Raw genomic sequence first — 21026 nt, 5'->3', positions numbered from 1 at the left:
CAGTTCAGCCTGGTTCAGCCGAACTGGTAGTGGTATTCTGGCCTGGGTTGCAGAACTGGAGCAACCCAGGCTGGCCAGGCCCTTGAACCTGTTCCCTGGCCATCTTGCCAGTATGTTGCTTAGTACTGTGAATTTACAGTTCATTGTAAATTTTTCTGCGCTTGCCCAAAGCAAACCAGTAGTAAAACCAGGAGCAACCTACCTCTAGGTCAGTCCTAGAGGAGATCAACCCTGACTGCTCTTTAGAAGGCCAGATCCAGAAGAGGAAACTCAAAGACTTTGGCCACCTAATGAGAAGGAAGGACTCCCTGGAGAAGAGCCTGATGCTGGGAACGATGGAGGGCAAAAGAAGAATGGGATGACAGAGAATGAGGTGGCTGGATGGAGTCACTGAAGCTGTAGTGAGCTTCAATGGACTCCAGAGGATGGTAGAGGACAGGAAGGCCAGGAGGAACGTTGTCCAAGGGGTGGCGAAGGGTCGGACACGAGTTCGCAACTAACCACCACAGAAAACAGCCGGCAGAGCGGGTAGAGAGGCGAGATGAGCTCCGGAAAGCGGGCGAACAGATGCCAGGCGGGGATTAAAGAGACGGACGAAGCTCCGGCCGCTTCCATAATTGGCTGAGCGAAGCATCTCTCAGCCCCTCCCCGCTTTTCCTTATAAGCGCCTTCGGGAGCCCGCTTGGCCAGACCTGAGCTGAGCGAGGCGATCTCGGATTGTTGGCTGCGAATCAGAGCTGGCGAGCGCGCCCGCTGCTGCCAAACGATTCCACCCTGGCTTGGAGCATCGGGGCGGGGAGTGGCGCGCCCGCCGCTCCCTTCCCGCAAGCCGTTTCGCGGAGCGCCGGTGGGAAGACTCGGAGCTCCCCGCCTGGACCAAGAGACGCCCTGAGGGCGCGCATCTCCATCGGGGCTCCGAAGCACCGACGCGCTCCCTTTCCCTTCCCGGAGCTAAGCCTTCATGCCCGGCTACGGGATTGCGCCTCCTGCCGTCCGAGCCCTGAAGCCGCCTAGAGCCGAGGAGGCTGCCAAGCCGGCGAAAGTGGCGGAGGCGGCGGCAGCAGCGGCTCCTGCAGCGAGCAGCCGGGACTTGGAAGTGCGCGCCGCCGCCGCCGCCTCTCTGCCCGCGGCGGTGCGAGGCGCGCTGGAGCTGGCGGAAGCCCGGCGGCGGCTGTTGGAGGCGGAGGGCCGGCGGCACCTGGTCTCGGAGCTGGAGAGCCGCGTCCAGCACCTGCACCGCGTCTTCATCGAGGCCGAGCTGCGCATGGCCACCCGGGCCGAGACTCTGGGCCGCCTGGGCAGCGGCGTGGCTCAGGCCGAGCTTCACCTCACGGCGCACGGGCAGCGCCTGAAGAAGACGGCGCGGCGCTACAAAAAGGCCCGCCCGCCCGCCTTGTTGGCCTCGGCGCTGGCCCTCAGCAGCTGCGTGCCTTGGGCGGCCTGCCGGATGAGGCGAGGGGGCGGCTCAGAGCCGCCGGAATCCCCATTCCGGAGGAGTTTGCCCGGCACGGCGGAACGGAGCGAGACGGAGCCGCGGAAGAGCAGAGCCGGCGCTTCGTGAGCATCCCCGGGAAGATTGCAGGCGACAGGGAAAGACTAGATGACCTCCAAGGTCCCTTCCAGCTCTATTCTGATCGTTTGGTTGATGGACGTATCGCGCGCCAAACCTGGCACGATCCCGCTCGGGAAGGGGAAAGGGAGGCTGCTGGAAATGGGGACTGTGCGGCGGCGGCAGCTGTCCCTCCCTTCGATGCTCGTGACTCTAACCGCATTAACCGGTGGCTGCTCGCCTGCCCATCATCTTCCGCGGACTGGCTTCTGCCCAGCCTGTTAGATTTTGCTAAACTCGAGTTTGATAGATGCCACAGATTTAGTTTATGCTACACATCAAGCCAACATATTAAACCAGCATCTAGTAGTTCTTTGGGCATGGCGTGTTACATGAATACCACAATTGCGTTTTGTTGGCTCACGGTGAAGCGTCTTGTGTGAATTCAGCAAACGGATGGGGTTGGAGAAATGTTTTATAGCCTAGAGTAATATCGGAAAGAGTACAGGGACATCAATAATTTTCACATTATCCATAAATTATGGAATGAATGAATCCTGTGTGGATTTGAAATTAGCGCCCTGAAATGAAATGCAGAGCATATATTTTAGGGTGGTGGTGTGGGAAACCTTCCAATTATTTTTCAACATAATTCTTTTAAAATAATATTGTGATTGAAATTCAAGTTATATCTAAATTTTCTAGGTAGAGGAGATGCTTGCCAGATTACATGAATTCCAATGTTCATCTGCCTAGCTTGATATGTTAAATTATTGTAACCATTTTTGCAATATTCCGTACTTGAGTTCACATTTTTAACGCAGAGGATTGATGATGTGCCCAAAAGCAGTAATCATTCTTATTGTTATTATTTTAAAAAGCTAGGTCAGTTCATGTTCACACAATTGTCAACCTTGTTTTGCAATTCTACCAACATACTTAAAAGGAACAAAAGCCCTAAAATTAGTTCAGGCATAAACAACATATTTTAGTAAATTGAGATCTCTCTCTCTCCTCATCCCTCTCCCCCCCCCCTCACACAAACACCAGCTTTGCAGTTATCTAGCTGTAGCTTCTGAGAAGCAGAGGTTGGAAACAGCCAGAAGGTGGATTGTGCACTGACTTGCTCTGATAAGGTTACCCTAGTTTCTAATCAGCAGGACAACAATTGCTTTGCTTTGATCTGTCTCTCTTAGAATGCTTTTTAGTCGATCCTTCTCTGACAGCATCAGTTCTCTGAATCCTTAGTCATCATGGCCACTGTTGAAGGTTGCTTGACTCAGTGGGAATCCAGGGAGAAGAAATACTGATGGACTTCTAAGTAGCCTGGAAGACCAGAAACAGCTGTGTGTTTCTGCCAGATTTTTAAAGCAAAGAGTAGCTTTAAATGCCTTCAGGCCCTTATGTGCTGATAGACAGTCATAGGATTCTTTTTGACATAAATGAAAAATGTATGTGCATGGGCAGAATTAAGTGATTAGGACTGTTTTTTTTACACTTTCAATACAAGTTTCTTGGTCTTTTGAATTCATGCAGTGTGTTAATCTGAAACACAATATGCAGAAAATGTTGCAACATTGGTCTTTTCTTTAGCAGGCTTGGGGGGAGGGGTGTAGGGTGTACACACACACACACACACACACACACACACACACTGCTTCTTTTAGCTGAACACTGAAATGTTTTTCAAAACATGAATAGCCCATCCTAAAAACACTTTTGGAGAAAAGCCCCACTAAGTTTCGGTTGGGTAACTCCATCACTTTAGAACTGATATTTGTACAGTCTAAGCAACATAAGAGCCAATTTGGTAAGGTGGTTAAGGCTCCCAGGCTACTGGGAGACAGTGAGTTCTAGTGCTACCTTAGGCACAGAGGCAAATGTGGGCCAGTCCCTCTCTCTCAGCCCTGGGAAAAAGACAATGGCAAACCACTTCTGAAATCTTGCCAAGAAAACTGCAGGGATTCATCTAGGCAGTTGCTAGGAATCAGCACTGATTTGAAGGTGCACGCAAGCAGCAACCGTGGTAATTGCATCATATACCAGTCCAATTCCCAAAACACAAGTGTTTAAAATTTGGCTCATTTTTGCATTCGAGACAGTCGTGCTAATTTAGACAGCAATCAAAACTATACAGATGTATAGCATTTTATTGTTCACTGTATTCCTTTTCCACGTGTGGGGTGAGTAGCAGTACGGAAGCAGGAAGAGCTGATTGAGGGAAAAGAAAGGCCCTGCAAAAGTTTAATTGGCAATTCCCTGAAAAATATTGTTTCCCTGTCTAGAAAATTACTGGTATTACATAAGTTGCAGTACTATGATCAGTGTTCAAAAAGTTATAAAACTTCTGATTATTAGCTATCTGGAGAACGCTAACTTGAGGAAAAGTTGATTTGGACTTTGGTGATGTTATCCATGGATTAGGATATGCAAACAACCCATGTCATTAAAAAAAAAAGCTCTTAATGGTTGCATGTCAGGTTTTATTAAAGGCAGTGGAATAGGACTGAGAGATGGTGATGAAAGGTGGAAATCCTGGGTAGGAATTAATTATAATTAAATGCTGCCTTGACTGAAAATTATATATGCTAGAATGAAACCAAAAAACCCCCACATTCTCTGATTAAGTTAGGTTTTCCCTGAAGAATGTCTATTACCTGAGCATATATTACTTTCTTCTTGAAAATATACAGCATAGGAGCTTAACAGTAGATGGACTCACCACCATAATTAATTTGGTTATTGGATTTATCTTTTTTTCGGGGTTGACGTACATTGAATCATTTAACTGGCTGGGTTCATGTAACACACTGAAAATGAATTAAAAACTAAGCTATCTGAACTTAAACATGCAATGTAAATACAGCTGCTAGATATTTAGCTGACCGTGCTAAGTAAATTCTCCCACAGCAGTCCATGTAATACTAAAACGTATATGCAGAATTAAATTCTGTAGAATTCGACATTTTGTAATCCCGGCTAAGTGGGCATAGAATCGCAGCCTAAAAAAGCCCAGCCTTTTGGCCCAGCAGATGGCTTGTTAAACAGCTTTTATTTATAGAGTAAAAAAGTAGATTGGATAAAGAAAAGTGGGCAGAGTTTTCAAATGTACTTTGAGGGAGGATTAACATCTGTTCTGAGCTGCCTGCCTGCAATATTCCGGAGTCAAAAAGATAGGAAAACTTCTTGTTGCTTCATTATATTTCATCAGGAATGCCTTTTGTTGCCTACAACGGTATCTTTTGTGGGGGAAAAAAACCTTAAGTTATTTGAGCAGCTTTGATGCATATCTTTAAAAAAAAGGGGGGGAAGCCCCCCTACAAAAAATTGTTCTGGGGGAGTACAAGTAAAAGCTTCAGTTATATCAGGGAAGTCCAACCTTATCATATTTTAAGACCTGTGGACTTTAACTCCCAGAATTCCCCAGCCAACCCATTCTGGCTGGGGAATTCTGGGAGTTGAAGTTCACAAGTCTTAAAATTGTCAAGGGTGGACACTCCTGATTTATATATATAGAGAGACAGCTGTTTGTTGTATAATTTTAGGGTCCCATCGTTTCTGATGGATAATAACTCCTGCAATGAATGTATGCTTTTTTTATAGCATAGGCATCCACTGGAAAGAAACATTTATTTGTACCTAAATAAATATATTTTCACTGTATATTGTCTGTGATATTGCATCAGAAGTGGGAAGAAAAAGGTGAGATGCCAAGGAAAGCAAATCTTACACAGGGTGATACCTTGGGGAGAAGAACTTGGGTTATGAGCGAGGGCTCCTATGGATCACATGAATACCCATGGAGCCTGAAGTACCTCCTTGAACTCCAGAAGCCTTCAACAGAAGAATAAAGGAGTTTGCATTTCATACCTTTCATCTACACATGGGAAATCCAGAGTAGCCTCATTCCAAATTGGAGTGCGCTTTAGCTAGATTCACAGAAATAGGAGAGAGGAAAAACACTTAGCACCACCACCATTACAGACTAAATTGTAGGCAAAGGCGTTGTTGGGTGCTTGAAAAAAAGCTGCAACATTGGTGTGTAAATGGAAATAAAAATCTGGTATCTTGCTTAGATGGGATGGCATACATGAATGGTCGGCAGGGATGAAAAACAAGAATGCAATGTATAGAACAAGAGGAGACCATTTTCTCCATTCAATCTTAATTAAGATTTAGCAGCAGACTCAATGCTGACTTATAGGGCTGTGGTGGGATTCAATTTTTTTTACTACCTGTTCTGTGGCCGTGGCTTGGTGGGCGTGGCAGGGGAAGGACACTGCAAAATCCGCATTCCTTCCCCACCCCAGTAACCTGCTTTCCAGCTCCGTTCTCCTGTGGAGGGCAACAAAAGAAGACCCAGCCGATCAGCTGGGACTCGGAAAGCAGGGAATAGATAGGGGCGGGGGCAGTCAGAGGTGGTCTTTGCCGGTCCTCTGAACTACTCAAAATTTTCACAACTGGTTTGCCAGAAGTGGTCAGAACTTAGGGGGAAATGCAGCTTTGGGCTAAGGTTGAGAGCCAAAAAGGGTTGTGGAACCACAGAAAAGGATCCATTTCAGCTGCATTTTTTCCCTGGCCTTGAAACACAGAGGGTTTAATTGCCAGGATTTTATATAGATTACAAAGGGAGGTTAAGGTCCCATGCAGGGGTGGGTTGCTGACGGTTCACTTCGTGCACACTTTGCACAGTTGTCAGTAAATAGTTCTGCCCATGTGCAGAAGATGAAAAAAAAACAGTAAAAAACATGCCGGCAATGACATCGCTGACCGGGGGAACTGGTTCAGGGGCGTGGCCAGCCTGGGTTGCTACCGGTTCGGACGACCAAGGCCAAAATGCCACTACCAGTTCGCCCAAATTGGTGTGAACCAATAGGAACCCATCTCTGGTCCTGTGCTTGGGTGTAAAAAAGTCATCAAATCCAGATAGATCTGGAAAATATATCTAACTGGTGTCGGGGAAATCGAGGAGGTAAATCCAGAAATTCAGGTCAGTGCTCTAGAATGGATCAATACAGGATTCTAGGATTTTTTTATACTATATGTTGGAAGAAAGGGAGACCAGCTCCATACCAGCACAGACCCATTGTCTACAGCAGCATGTCTTAACCTTAGTAGCTTTTAAGATGGGTGGACTTCAACTTTCAGAATTCTGAGAGTGGAAATCAACCCATCTTAAAGATGCCAAGGTTGAGAAATATTGTTTCGCAGTAATTGGCAGTAATGTTTCATATCCCATCTAGCAAAATAAGGGAAGGAAGTCATTCACTCATTGGCATCCTTCAGTCTCAAAAGACGATGGTATCGTGCTCTGGACAGGTCCTAATGCAGCATCTGGTGTGGCTAAAGACTCAAATTTGGGAGTGGGAATCCCTTCCACACTGAGGGCAGATACATTCTGTCCCCTGCCCAGCCCCCAGATTTCGCTGGTTCCAGGACTGCCTCTTTGCCTCTGCCTGCCGAACGAGTGTCTCTTCAAATTGGAGGAAGTTATGCTGCGTCTTTAACCTCCAAGCTGAATGATCAGAGGTCAAGGTTTCCCAGTTATTAATGTCCATTCCCAAGGCCTTTAGATCCCTCTTGCAGATATCCTTATATCACAGCTGTGGTCTCCCACTGGGTCGCTTTCCCTTCACTAATTCTCCATGCAGGAGATCTTTTGGAATCCGACCATCGGCCATTCTCACAACATGCCCACGCCAGCGTAGATGTTGCTGTTTCAACAGTGTATACATGCTAGAGATTCATAGAGGGAAGGAAGTAGAGGAACGTATAATGGAGCACCGAGAAGGCAGAAGTCCATTTCTATGAAAGTATCATTAACTGGAGACAATGGAAATATAACACATACTACACATCAACTTATGGGAGATGTTGGTCCTCATAAAACTGGTTCCCTTCTGTAAAATACAACATTCACACGTTCAGAACACAGAGCTTTCTGGTGCCTTCAACTCACATGTGAATCAATCTAGTACAAGAGGCTTTGATAATGTTGAAAGAATGGTAAGAATGTAGAATGCAAATGAGGTGGGCGGGTCTGCATAGAAGATAGGTTTGTGACATCTACAGCTTCAGTTCAGTACGTGGCTTATTGAGTCACTGGAAGGAATCCATGGATACATTAAATGAAGGTAATCCTTCATGGACTTGATCCGTTGAGGTGTTTTGGTGGGTGACAGAAAGGAAGCGATTGGGTCACAGATCTGGTACTGATGCTTCCAAAAGACCTTATGCTTCTTTTCCTCTTCCTCTGGCAAGCCATTGCTGGGAAGGCAGCACCATCCCTTAATGACACTGTAATTATAGGCATGAGGGTGGAGAATAGTAGCAAGGACGAGACAATCATTTTGGAAGATGGCATGACCCAAGTGGTGGAAGGAAGCCTGATTCACATTCGTATCTATGGTAAAGAAATCCACAAATTCAGCTGGCGGAGGATTCGGTTTGTGGAGATGACTTCCTTGAGTACTTTTATCAGGAACTTTTCAGTCTGCCCTCAAGGAACAAGCGATTTATTGATACAGCCGTACCTTGGCGATGTGCAAAATACTTCCGCCATACTCTCTGTGAAGGTCCAGATCCTGCGGAAGAATATCCACTTCAAGGACTACATTATATGCCTTCAGGATCATCATGGGAGATCACGCCAGCTGCTCAGGGAGAGTCACCTGCTGCTCCGAGTGATAGAGGACAAAAGTTTGCAGCTACCCCTCTGGCTTCAAATTACTATAGTAGTTACCCTCTTGGTGCTCTCAGGGCTCTTTAGCGGCCTCACCCTAGGCCTCATAGCCCTTGACCCTATGGAATTGCGCATTGTGAAAAATTGTGGCACGCCCAAGGAGAGGAAATATGCCACAAAGATCGAACCCCTCCGAATAAAGGGGAATTATTTGCTCTGTTCTCTGCTGCTGGGTAACGTTTTAGTCAATTCTTCTCTCACCATATTGTTGGACACAGTTATTGGGGAAAACATTTGGTCTATTGTGTTGGCTACTATTTCCATCGTCCTCTTCGGGGAGATCCTTCCACAGGCCATCACCTCCCGTCATGGTTTGGCAATAGGTGCCAACACTGTCTTCATCACCAGGTTGGTTATGTTTCTCACATTCCCGGTCGCTTACCCTATCAGTAAGCTCTTGGACTACCTCCTTGGGCAAGAAATGGGCACCGTCTACAACCGAGAGAAACTGATGGAGATGCTTCGGTTGACTCAGCCTTATAACGACTTGTTGAAAGAAGAGCTGAATATCATCGAAGGAGCCCTGGAGTTGAGGACTAAGACGGTGGAAAGTGTCATGACGCCATTAAAAGACTGCTTCCTTATCAGCAGCAATGCCATCCTGGACTTTGATACAATGACCGAGATCCTAAAGAGTGGCTACACCCGTATCCCAATCTACAAGAATGAGAAAGGGAACATTATTGACATGTTGTATGTCAAAGATCTTGCATTTGTTGATCCAGATGATTGCACCCCACTCAAGACAATCACCAATTTTTACAACCACCCAATCCATTATGTCTCTGACACTACCAGGTTGGATGCTGTGCTTGAAGAATTCAAAAAAGGTAATGACAGAGTGTATTTCATACCGGCTTTGGGATGGTTGATAAAATAGAACAATTAAGGGATGTTTAGGACAGGCAAAAGCAGCTGCCCTATTCTTTTTTTAAAAAAGGAGTTGTGGTCAGTCACACAACTACCTCCGTGCAGGTAGCTAAATAAACTTTTCTGGAGGTTTCCACAATTCCTGCTCACATGATCCCATGTCTCCCTCTCCTAAAAGTTTGGTAAAGATTTAATAGTTTGGCTTTATGTTTGAATAAGGAGAAAAACATATATAACAATAGCAATAGCACTTAGACTTAAATCCCATTTCACAGTGCTTTACAGCCCTCTCTAAGCAGTTTACAGAGTCAGCCTCTTGCCCCCAACAATCTGGGTCCTCATTTTACCCACCTCGGAAGGATGGAAGGCTGAGTCAACTTTGAGCCTGGTGAGATTTGAACTGCCCAACTGCAGGCAGCTGGCAGTCAGCAGAAGTAGCCTGCAGTACTGCACTCTGACCACTGCGTCACCACAGCTCATTGGTAATAAAATAGGAAAGTAAATTAAGAGTAGCAATTTTTTCCCCCGTAAAATGTATATTGGCAGTAGAATTTCTTCATCATTTTGATGCTATAATTATTGAACAGGACTAGAGAGAGATAACAGGCCACTCAAACTGGCAGCCCACAGGCTGGATGTGTCACATGTAGGTCACATCCACCCTGGTTCCACAAAGACAAAAAATGTCATGGTAAGTCACGAGACCTCATATGATGTGATCGAGTTTGACACCTGTGGTCTAAAATCTCAATCCAAAATGCCTTCTATGTTCAAGACATAAGCAAGAGTTTGTATAAACTGTTATAAGACAATATGTAAGGCAATAGGTACCCCTGCCCTGAACCAGAAAGGTAAAGATAAAGCGTGACCCGTCAAAAGGGCGAATGACAAAACCGCGCCCGACTAAACCGCATCGCTGACGTCATCAACGCGGCGACAACAGCCAGAGCGTTGAAAGAAAGCCGATTCAACTTAAGGTAAGGGTTAGGTTAAGGGTTAGGGTTAGGTTAAGGGTTAGGATTAGGGTTAGGGTTAGGTTTAGGGTTAGGTTAAGGGTTAGGTTTAGGGTTAGGTTTAGGATTAGGTTTAGGGGGGTTAGGTTTAGGTTTAGGGATTAAGTTTAGGTTTAGGGTTTACAGCGTGCTTCTGTCTCCGTGCTGTTGTCACCCTGTTGATGACGTCAGCGACGCGGTTTAGTCAGGCGCGGTTTTGTCGTTCGCCCTTTTGTCGGTGAACCAAGATAAAGGCTTCCCTTGTCCAATCATGTCCGATTCCAGGACATGACTGGACAATCATGTCATCTCTGTTTCTTAGCTGAGGGAGCCAGCATTGTCTGAACCCATTTCCGTGGTCATGTAGCCAGCATGACTATATGCTGAGGTGCACGGAACAGAGTTACCTTCCCACCGGAATGGTACCTGTTTATCTAATTGCAGTTGAATGCTTTCGAACTGTTAGGTAGGCAAGAGTTGGAGCAAGTAATGGGAGCTCAGTTTTCCACCTGATCAGCTCAGCGTCTTTAACCACTGAGCTTTCATGCCCCTAGCTGTGAAGCAAGGTGACATGAAATAGGTTATTTATCAGACATAACCTTTACTAGATTTTACAAAGCAGAATTCTATTTTTAAAGGGCTATTTTGGTGTGACTCTGATAACAACAAAATAACTTAATCTGTCCCACAGGTAAGTCTCACCTGGCCATTGTCCAAAAGATGCATGAGGTTAACCATGAACAAGTCTTTGAAGTGGTGGGCATAGTAACCTTAGAGGATGTCATTGAAGAAATCATCAAGTCTGAAATTGTGGATGAATCGGATATTTACGGTTAGTTTTATTCTTAAGTATTTGTAGAGAATAGTTGTATCCATATGTGTGAGGGAGACCAACAGACAGCATCTCACTCTATATGAACAGTCATACATTTTGTGGGACCTTAAAGATTAGTGTGTTTATTATTGCATAAAGATTTTGATAACTTTCATTATAAACATTACTAGTCTTTGAAAATCCTACACCATCCTTCTTGCTTTTGGTTTCTCTTCCGCAAATGGTTTTGGTTTTGAAACTCTGTATGATTATACACCTGCACCTCACTTTTGAAGGGTGAGGTGTTTTAGGAAGGTTGAAACTTATTTATTTTCATTCATTCATTTAGTTTGTCACTCAGGTTCAAGATAACAGGAATAAGAATAAACATGAATAGGAACACGGGAAATTGGTACAAATAAATGGGGACAGTTGGACAGGGACGTTAGGCTTATGCACACCCTAGATTCAGCTTCTTTAAACAAAGCTGCTGCAGGAGCATAGTTTCTTTATGTAATATAGACAGTATCTTCAGTAGGCATGTTGAGGAAAAAAAGATGTAAAATTAAGCAAAACAGAGGGTAGAGAATTCCCAGGAGCAAGCAACCAAAACCACTTGTGAATAGGAGCTTTATTGTTAGGCACCTATGTTACAAGAATCTCCCAGACTAACTGCATTCCCTTGCGAGTGGACAGATAAGAATTCAAGGATTCTGTGGGAGGTCAGGCTTCTGCTGCTTCCTCCACCACAAGGATTCTAAACTAGACCCTCTCTTAACACCTCCCTCCAGTCTAGCTGGAACTGCTTAAAACTGATGCAACAGGGTGGAAAATACGGTTCCACCACAAAACCGCAAAGCCCTTATCCACGCCTACATAAGTGTGGAGGGCAAATCCGCGCCGTCCGAAGCGCTAAGGAAAAACGCGACCCTACCGCGATGACATAACCGCGGAGGGCAAATCCGTGCCTTCCAAAGCACTCAGCACCCTAAACCTAACCCTAAACCTAACCCTAAACCTAACTCTAAACCTAACCCTAACCCTAACCCTAAAGCAAACCCCTAAACCTAATCCTAACCCTTACCTTAATTTAAATCGGCTTTCTGCCGCTGCGCTGTTGTCGCGGTGGTGATGACGTCGCGGTGATGACGTCGCGGTGATGACGTCGCGGCTTTAGCAACGCGGTTTTATCACCGCTATTTTGACGAGCGCGGTTTTGTCATGCCATGGAAAATACCAGGGGTTCTCCTCCACATGAAGCTTTATCAGCCCTCATTCGCATCAGGACACTCTATATAAATAATATTTGTGACTGTGGAATGCAATTCCCTGTATTTTCTATTTTAGTGCATTTCTATCCCACTTTTTCTTTTAGATTCTTGTTTGGAAACATGCTTTCTCTTTTTAATCCCCATCTTTTATATCTTCTCGCTGTTTATAATTTTTAAAATATTTTTTCCTCTCTAATGTATCCTCTACAGCTTTACACACACACACACACACACACACACACACACACACACACACACACACTCTTTTATGTTGGTCTAAGACTGTAATAAAGATTTGACTTGATAGGATTTGAAGCTGGTGGGTTAGACTGAGAGCGTATCTGGTCCAAAGTCACCCATGGTTGAGTGGAGAGCTGAATCTGGTTCTCTCCACTTGTCCATCTCCTGGATGGACAGATTCTCCTGAATCTGGTTCTCTCCACTTCAAGTGCATCTCCTGGACAACATCCACCCTGGCGGGGCTCAGTGAAACAGGGGGAGTGGCTAGCATAACTGTCCAGCATGAATATGTAGGTGACTTTTTCTTTGCTTTTCACCTTTGCAGTTGACAATCGATCTAAAAGAAAAGTCACTGGCCTAAGGAAGTGGGATTTCTCTGCTTTCAGGGATTATGAAGTCGAAACAAAGATCTCCAAACAATTACTCTTGGCTGCCCATCGCTTTCTCTCCACAGGTAGGACATCAGGCACTAACCCAAAGCCAACACACCAAACCCAATGGAGTCCAATCCTCTATTTGCTTAACCCAGATGGGCAGAATCTTGCCAAACTAAAGTTGTAACCTTCTTACCTAGTTGATGTATCCTCAGAACGTCTAGGGCATTTTACGACCACCAGGCCACATCCGGTCCTTTAAATGTCCTTGCCCAGCCTGGGTGAGTTCAATCAGACATTAGAACTCAAAAGTAAATTAGTGTATGCCATACATGCAATGCAACACCATTGCTTTTACTTTGAAGGTGACTGTAATTCTCCCCCTCCCCAATTTACATATCTGCATGCATGTGTACTTACGCACCTTGACAGTAATGTGTTGATCCTATGTTGTGACCTGCCAGCGGCCAACAGAGCTGACAGCAGATTTGGACAGTGAGGAGGTTGGGGAGGAATATGGGCCAGTCCTGGAGCCTGGGGAAGGCTCTGATGAGGGCTCTGTGTCGGAGGCAGAGATGGGGCCAGAGCCATATGCCAGCTATCAGCTGCCTTCAGAGGCAGACATCAGTGAGGCAGACGAACAGCTGGAGCCTGTTCCCAGTGTGCGCATGTGCAGAGTTGCCAGATGAAGGGAACAGCTAAAGAACAGGGGTCGACTTGGGAGTAAGGTGAGACGATGAATAGATCCTCCCAGAGGAAATAAAAGTCTGGTCCTTGGCAAAGGAAATGAATACAAATAAATGGGGACAGTAGGACAGGGATGGTAGGCTGGTTAGGGTGGTTATGCACACCCCCTTTATGGACCTCTTAGGGGTGAGGTCCACAGTAGACAGTTTAAGGTTGAAGCTGTGAGGATTTGAGGATGTAACAACGGAGTCAGGGAGAGCATTCCAGGCATTGACCACTCTGTTGCTGAAGTTGTACTTTCTGAAATCGAGTTTGGAGTGGTTTACCTTGAGTTTGTATCGATTGTTTGCCCGTGTATAATTGAGGTTGAAGCCGAAGTAGTTGTTGACAAGCAGGATGTTGTAGCAGACAATTTTGTGTACTATGCTTAGGTCAGACCATAGGTGGCGCAGTTCCAGATTGTTCAAGCCCAAATTTTCGAGTCCGGTGGCATAAGGGATTCTATTGTGAACAGAGGAGTGGAGGACTTTTCTCGTGAAATACCTCTGGACCTGATTGATCGTATTAATGAAATAAGTTTTGGGAAAATGTCCTTGGGAACACTCATGCCTCTGCCCTTTTCCCATCTCGCAGAGATCCTGCAATTTTGCCCCACCCTCATCCCTGAAAAATACCTCTTGCGTCTGCTGAAGCACCATGATGTCATTTGTGAGCTGAAATTTGATGAGAACTGCAAGGACTCCCCGCACCATTACTTGTACCAACGGAATAAGATGGCAGATTATTTCATCCTCATCTTGCAGGTACTATGCAGTCTCCTCCCTTTCAGCCCCAGGAATGGGCCTTTTCCATTAATACAACTGGGTGGCTCAGGAGCTCCACCTGCACAGTTCAGGTGCTGTGACATCCCAGGTACAGCCCAGTTCAATTCTTCACCCCCAGGACATAAGAGTTTTCCAACTATAACCTTCTCTCTGTTACAGGGGAAGGTGGAGGTAGAAGCGTGTAAAGAAAACATGAAGTTTGAGAATGGACCCTTCTCCTACTATGGGTTCATGGCTCTTGGGCCGTCTACCATAGCAGGTAAATCACCACTCTGTGCTCCCTGCTCATCTGTGTGCTTTGCCTCATGCAGATGTGTTCCACCCTGGCAACTTATGAACTTCAACTCACGACCTTCTGTTTTCTAGCTTGGTGTCTCAACCACAAGACCAAACTCTCTCTCTCTCAAACATCATCCTATTCTAGATTTCTAGAGAGATGAGTGAATGATCAAAGGGGGGATGCATCTCCCCCATCCTATTTTTTAGCTACTCTGCAACTAAGATACCTGTGTAAGAATATGGTGTTCTACCTCTGAGAAAGTTGCAGAAATTCATTCTTCTTCTGAAGTTATTTCTAAGGCAAATTCTCCCTTAACCAAAAGGAGGAGGATGAAGAGGCAGTTGGCTGGGGCTCTTTTAAGCTCACAGAAACATCTTTTAAGCTCACAGTAAGCTTACAGTAACCCTGGGTTCCCAGGAAGATGTGGGGGGGGGGGAGTTCATTATTACTTTTTTTTCCAAGCAACGTACCTGATGGAGACATCCCTCCCATGTTCCTCCAATTCTTCTGCCTCCCGCAGCCTTTTTCTTTCATTGTCTTAAAGTGGCCCAGGTAGGAGACCCCTGCTGTGTAGCATGAGATTTGAAGCTTGGCCCAAGTTATAAGGTTTAATTGCTCCCCTTAGCCTAAGAGTCTAATTGCAAACTTTTATATCTTGGATGTGATTTAAGTTTTTTTGCTGGCTGATCAATGACCGTAATAAGTCTAATGCTATCTGGCGCCCTCTGCTGGTTTGAATTGTAGCACCGTTTATCTATTGATCCTCTGTCTTTACAAAGGTGCCCAGGGAATAACAATCATAGAATCCTAGGGCTGAAAGTTTTGAGAGGTCTTCTAGTCCAACCTCCTGCCTAAGTCAGGAGATCTTATTTCATCTCGGACAAATGGCTGTCCAATATTCCCTGGCAAAGAGCTAGGCAAAGGCAGCATTTTCACAAGCCTCTTGTGCTAGGGATTGAATTAACTAACTCATGTTTGCACAATGCATTGAATTGTTGCAAGGAAAAACCATCCGGTTCTGTTCCAAGCTGGGAGAAAGACGGTGGTGAATGGGACCATGGCATCTTCAGTGAAAGAAGCTTAAATAAACCACACTTTAGTACACAGTAAATGCCCCAGTTGAAAAGGCTAAGTCTGGAGGGATGGATAGGAGAAAACGTCGATGAACAAGCTGGAGAGAGGATCGAACCAGAGGAGAGGGTACCATTCTTGTCTCTTTGTCTACAATGTCTAGGGGTTGAGCCCAGCACTGTGGCTCGTTTGAACAGCATCAGCCGGAAGAGCTACGAACAGATGAGTTCTGCCTACATCAGCAGCGCCAGCACCAACCAGGTTCTCCCCAGCACCAGCCTGCAATATATGGCTGACTTCACTGTCCGAGCCCTTAGTGACCTCCTGTATATCAAGGTGAGCCAAGTTCTGGGTAAGTCAGAAGTTTATTCTAAGCTGTAAATAACCCAGTAATTGTAGATCGGGTTAAGAGAACCCCATGATCTTGCTGAGTTTGCTTAACTGCGTCAATAGAAACATCTGGAAAACCAATGGCTACTCACTTCTATCAATGGTTGCCTTCTGTCCAATTCTAAGGCACATGATTAACATTCACTTGATTTACCAATTTCCTCTATTCTTTAGGGACAGGCAAAATATTATAGTGGCGGGTTTGTAGGAAGGCTGACTCTCCAGGTCTAGCATATTTCTACAAAGAAATTTCCATCAGGCCTGGGAGCCATCTTCTGCATTAATAGCAATAGCAATAGCAGTTAGACTTATATACCGCTTCATAGGGCTTTCAGCCCTCTCTAAGCGGTTTACAGAGTCAGCATATCGCCCCCAACAACAATCTGGGTCCTCATTTTACCCACTTCGGAAGGATGGAAGGCTGAGTCAACCCTGAGCCGGTGAGATTTGAACAGCCGAACTGCAGAACTGCAGTCAGCTGAAGTAGCCTGCATTGCTGCATTTAACCACTGTGCCACTTCGGCTCATTGGGCCTTCAAGCCTACCACATTCAATGTTATGGGAAAATGGGAGGGGGATTATATGGAGTATGGGAGATATAGTTATAACATTCCTTTCTAAGAGAGTCAAGGACATTTTGTCCTGCACCTGGAGGGGTATGACTGGGAGGCATCTCCAGTTGCGATGGGGTCCAATTGGACCATGTGATGGACATGTGGGTGCTGGCCAGGGGCTTGGACTTTCACTTGGGTGGGGAAAACCTGGAAGCTTTCAGATTCGGGTTTTCCCAGATGTGCCAATATGACATTTCTAATAAAATGGAACTTTGAGGAACTTCAAGCCTCGGAGTCTTCTTTCGTTGGGGGTGTCACTTGGAACCCTGACACTTTCCTCAATGCCCTCCATTTGTGCACAAGTTTCATAACTCTAGAGATGGTTCCATAACTCTAGAAATCTGGCAATCTATTTGTCCAGTTTGGTAATGGCAGCTTTGCTGTCCGGTCCACCTTTCCAGTCTATAAGTGGCTTAGTGGATACACTTGTAACACATTAAGCATGTTGTTGATTTAGTTTAGGCTTCATCTGATGTGTGACTCCAGCTGAATCTTTATTATGAGCCGAGGTGGCACAGTGGTTAGAGTGCAGTACTGCAGGCTACTTCTGCTGCCTGCAATTTGGCAGATCAAATCTCACCAGGCTCAAGGTTGGCTCAGCCTTCCATCCTTCCGAGGTGGGTAAAATGAGGACCCAAATTGTTGGGGGGAATGGCTGACTCTGTAAACTACTTAGAGGGGGCTGTAAAGCACTGTGAAGTGGTATATAAGCAGGAGTGGGCTTCAAAAATTGCAGCAATATGTTTGCTGCCCCACTGCTGGATGGCCGTGGCCATGGTGGGCATGATCTAGTCGGCCTCCTGCATCACGGTGAGGGTGGAGGTCAGGGGTGCGTTCTGGCTGCCACTACTGCTGGTTTGCTCAGAGATGTGCTGCAGGCGGTTTGGGGGTGTGGCCAGCTGAGTTACCACCTACTCGGCCGAACTGGTCCAAATCGGTAGGAACCCACCTCTGGTGGGGGTACGTTTTCACCAGTGGTGGATTAAAAAAATTCTTAGAACCTCTTCTGTAGGTGTGGCCTGCTTTGTGGGAGTGGCTTGCCAGCCATGTGACTGGGTGGGAGTGGCTTGCTGGCCATGTCACCGAGTGGGAGTGGCTTGACAGTTATGTGACTGGGTGGGCACGGCCAACTTGTAAAATGTGGTGAAACTCACTTAACAATGCTCTTGCTTAGCTGCCAAAATGTTGGCTCAGAAACTCTGAGTCTTAAAGCTGTCAAGTTACAAGACCCTTGTACCCCTAACCCTTTAGAAAAAAACTTCCAAGGGTGTTCAAACTTGACAGCTTTAAGACTTGTGGACTTCAACTCCCAGAATTCCTCCTCTCGCTCTTCATCTTGATGATGTGCGGATGGGCGGGGGGAGGGAGCTGGAACCGGTTCTAAACAGCACTGTAGATTTGTGGAACCTCTTCTATAGAAGAGGCTAGAACTGGCAGGAACCCACCCCTGGTTTTCACCTTCCCCAGGCCCTGAAGGCTTCCCACGAGCCTCTGGGAGGGTGAAAACTGCTTTCCCTGGGCTCGGGAGACCCTCCGGAGGCAGGAAACAGGCCCGTTTCCAGATTTCTGGAACCTCCGGTAGGCCCATTTCCCCCCCTCCCCTCCCCTCCCTGCAGGCACTGCACTTACCTGGCATGATGAACGGGCTGTGTGGAGACTCATGGTGGGGTGGGAGGGGCATGGCGGGCATGGCCATCTTTGGGTGGCATTTGGGAGTTTGACAAACTGGGCAGAATCCTAGCTAGAGAATCGCCTAAACCCATGCAAATCCCCAGCAGCAACAATCCCCCCCCCCCATATAAGTCTAAGTGTTCTTGCTATTCTACAAACCTTAGCTAAATTAATCACGGTAAACCAACCCAGTCAATAGTTTCTGCTTGGTCCACCTGCCTCCCAGCCTCTTCTCAACTAGAGAAAAGGCTTAAGTCACCACTTTCTGATCCTCTCTGGTTTCTGGCCAGCTTAATACATGTCTGGCTGGTTCCTCTAACAAAATAGCTGGGAGAAACCTCTGGAGCACCTTCCCCCAAATTATCCCATGCCTTTGATTGGCCGGTGCTAAGTTACTGAATAGTTACTTTCTCTTCCTAATCCAGATCACCCAGGAGCAATATCAGAACTGTTTACTGACCTCCTTAATAGACAGCAGTGCCACTGAAGAATCTACTAAGACGCCTGACCTCTTGACCTCTTTCCCAAACAATTCTCTACCCAATGCGGAGCGGGTCAGAGAAGAAACATCTGAACCAAAATAAGAGTGGTTGCACATCTTTCAAACAGATCATATAAGGATCTGATTTTAGGAAGCCTTCTGCTCGAACCCCATCATTTGCCTTCCAGTTGTCATTGGAGGTCCTTTATCTCACAAGAGAATCCATTTATCATCTTCAGGATGACAAGCTCCACATTTGGATAGTGAGGAAGCTCTTGTCTACTTATATTTTTATCCCCCCCCCCCAATGCACTCTACGTCTTTCTTCATTTTTGGTTGGTTTAGGGACTGCCACTAAAACAAGCTGTTTTATTTTCTAATATATCAATGAGTGAGGAGAAAGATTTTCATTGATCCTGTGGCTCAAAAGGGAATGCAATGAGATTTGCCTTCTCCCAGTTCGTACTGAATTAACAAAACAAAGCATTCTTATTAATAAAACAAACTCAAGCATGTGTTGAGCCTGAGGAATTTTTGCATAAACTCTGTTGGAATGAGGTACAACTTGGCAGCCATTCCTTCATTGCAGAAGATTCTAGAATATATTTTATAGGCTTGACCCTGCTTAAAAGAAGTACTTTAGAAGATTTCAGAATATAATTCTGCAGCAAAAACATGCTTATTTCATTGCGTAGGGGATTATTATACCTGGAGAAGTGGGTGACACCTTCCTGTTTCAAAAAGCTACCGATTTAACAAGTGGGTTGTAATTATTTCTGTCTGCCTTTCTGTCTGTACTTTTCCTTATCATAAATCAGCTCACTGTTTATTTGAGTTTGCTACAGGCTACTTGGATAGAAATGTGTAACTTTTCAATGTGGAATTTCCTTACATATGAAATGATGCTACTTGCTCGTATGTAAAATGGGGTTTCTATTTTTGAGTTGATAATAAAATGCACATTGATTGTTAACCTTTTTTTATCCTTTGGATGTGTTTCTGTCAGGATTCGATATCCAAAAAAAGGACACCCATAGTATGGTTAAAAAAAAAATCAAGATGATGTGATGCCTAAAAATGGACAGAGATTCAATTGGTGCCATCTTCATTTTTTCACTATACCTAAAGATATGTGCCCTGTTTCCCTGAAAATAAGACCTCCCCGGATAATGAGCCCAATTGGGCTTTAGAGCACATGTGCTAAAATAAGACCTCCCCGAAAATATTGCAACACAGCAGCAGCCATGAGGTGACCATGCTCCTGCACCTCAAAAATAATAAGACCTCCCCCCAAATAAGGCCAAGTGCTTGTTTCGGGGGTCAAAAGAAAATAAAACCCTGTCTTATTTTAGGGTATGTTCTATTAATATTAAGGCTCACACACATGTCATCATGTCCCATGTAATTATCTATTCTCTTAGCTAGTCCATAATATTTGAATAATTTTATTCGAAAATAGAAGGCATAGCTCTCACACACCAAGAAAAGCAAATCAATGGATGCCAGAGGTAGACCACCTTTAAGCTCAGATGCCACTACCAACTACTTGAGAGACCGCCTGCTGCCAATTACCTCCCAAAGACCCATTAGATCGCACAGGGCCGGCCTCCTCCGGGTTCCATCCACCAGCCAATGCCATCTGGCTACGACCCGGGGGAGGGCCTTTTCTGTTGCAGCTCTGGCCCTTTGGAACGAACTCCCTGCGGAGATTCGGACCCTCACCTCTCTCCCTGCTTTCCGAAAAGCCATTAAAACCTGGCTGTGTCAGCAGACCTGGGGTTGATGAGCTCCCCTCCCCTCTCGACAGGTGTGGTTGTTGGTCATTTTAATATGTTTATTTTGTACTTGTATGTTTCCCCTTCCCGTTTAAGTTGTTCGCCGCCCTGAGTCCCTTTGAGGGAATAGGGCGGCATATAAATAAAATAAAACTTAAACTTAAACTTACTCTTGAATAGAATTAATCTTCAAAGTAAATTCAGCAATTTCAACTAGTAGCATTGAAATTTTAGTTTTCTTCCAAGAAAATAATAATAGCTTAAAAAAAAAAAAAAACGGTCAAAAGCACAAGTTTCCTTTTCCAAACCAGAAGTGGTATTCAGCAGGTTCTGACCAGTTCTGGAGAACCGGTAGTGAAAATTTTGAGTAATTTGGAGAAC

The 21026-nt window shown here is 45.4% G+C and overlaps 2 protein-coding genes across 2 annotated transcripts; both read left to right on the top strand.

Moving 5' to 3' along the window:
* The first annotated feature begins 682 nt into the window (after positions 1 to 682).
* On the top strand, positions 683 to 5212 carry TRNP1 (TMF1 regulated nuclear protein 1). The gene has a single exon (XM_014076497.2). The coding sequence runs from the start codon at positions 962 to 964 to the stop codon at positions 1559 to 1561; it is 600 nt and encodes a 199-aa protein (XP_013931972.2). The 5' UTR covers positions 683 to 961; the 3' UTR covers positions 1562 to 5212.
* A 2424-nt stretch (positions 5213 to 7636) lies between these two features.
* On the top strand, positions 7637 to 19715 carry LOC106557284 (metal transporter CNNM4-like). Its single transcript, XM_087728346.1, has 7 exons — positions 7637 to 9121; positions 10845 to 10985; positions 12804 to 12932; positions 14173 to 14342; positions 14523 to 14622; positions 15878 to 16050; positions 18815 to 19715. Exons 1-7 carry the CDS (start codon positions 7765 to 7767, stop codon positions 18971 to 18973), a joined length of 2229 nt encoding a protein of 742 aa, XP_087584472.1. The 5' UTR covers positions 7637 to 7764; the 3' UTR covers positions 18974 to 19715.
* Positions 19716 to 21026: the final 1311 nt, after the last annotated feature.

This window comes from Thamnophis sirtalis, unplaced genomic scaffold, assembly GCF_051295495.1.
Source record: "Thamnophis sirtalis isolate CommonGarterSnake01/CBP01778 unplaced genomic scaffold, rThaSir2_p1.2 scaffold_13, whole genome shotgun sequence".
Taxonomy (NCBI): domain Eukaryota; kingdom Metazoa; phylum Chordata; class Lepidosauria; order Squamata; family Natricidae; genus Thamnophis; species Thamnophis sirtalis.
The sequence above is the reverse complement of the archived record's forward strand: the minus strand, read 5'-3'. Positions and strand labels throughout refer to the sequence as shown.

Bases quoted from the DNA above. Each gene is read 5' to 3' on its own strand.
- TRNP1 (XM_014076497.2), top strand. From the start codon at position 962: ATGCCCGGCTACGGGATTGCGCCTCCTGCCGTCCGAGCCCTGAAGCCG.
- LOC106557284 (XM_087728346.1), top strand. From the start codon at position 7,765: ATGCTTCCAAAAGACCTTATGCTTCTTTTCCTCTTCCTCTGGCAAGCC. The intron at 14,343-14,522 runs GTACTATGCAGT...TCTCTGTTACAG, and splicing joins ATTTCATCCTCATCTTGCAG to GGGAAGGTGGAGGTAGAAGC. The intron at 16,051-18,814 runs GTGAGCCAAGTT...TTCCTAATCCAG, and splicing joins GTGACCTCCTGTATATCAAG to ATCACCCAGGAGCAATATCA.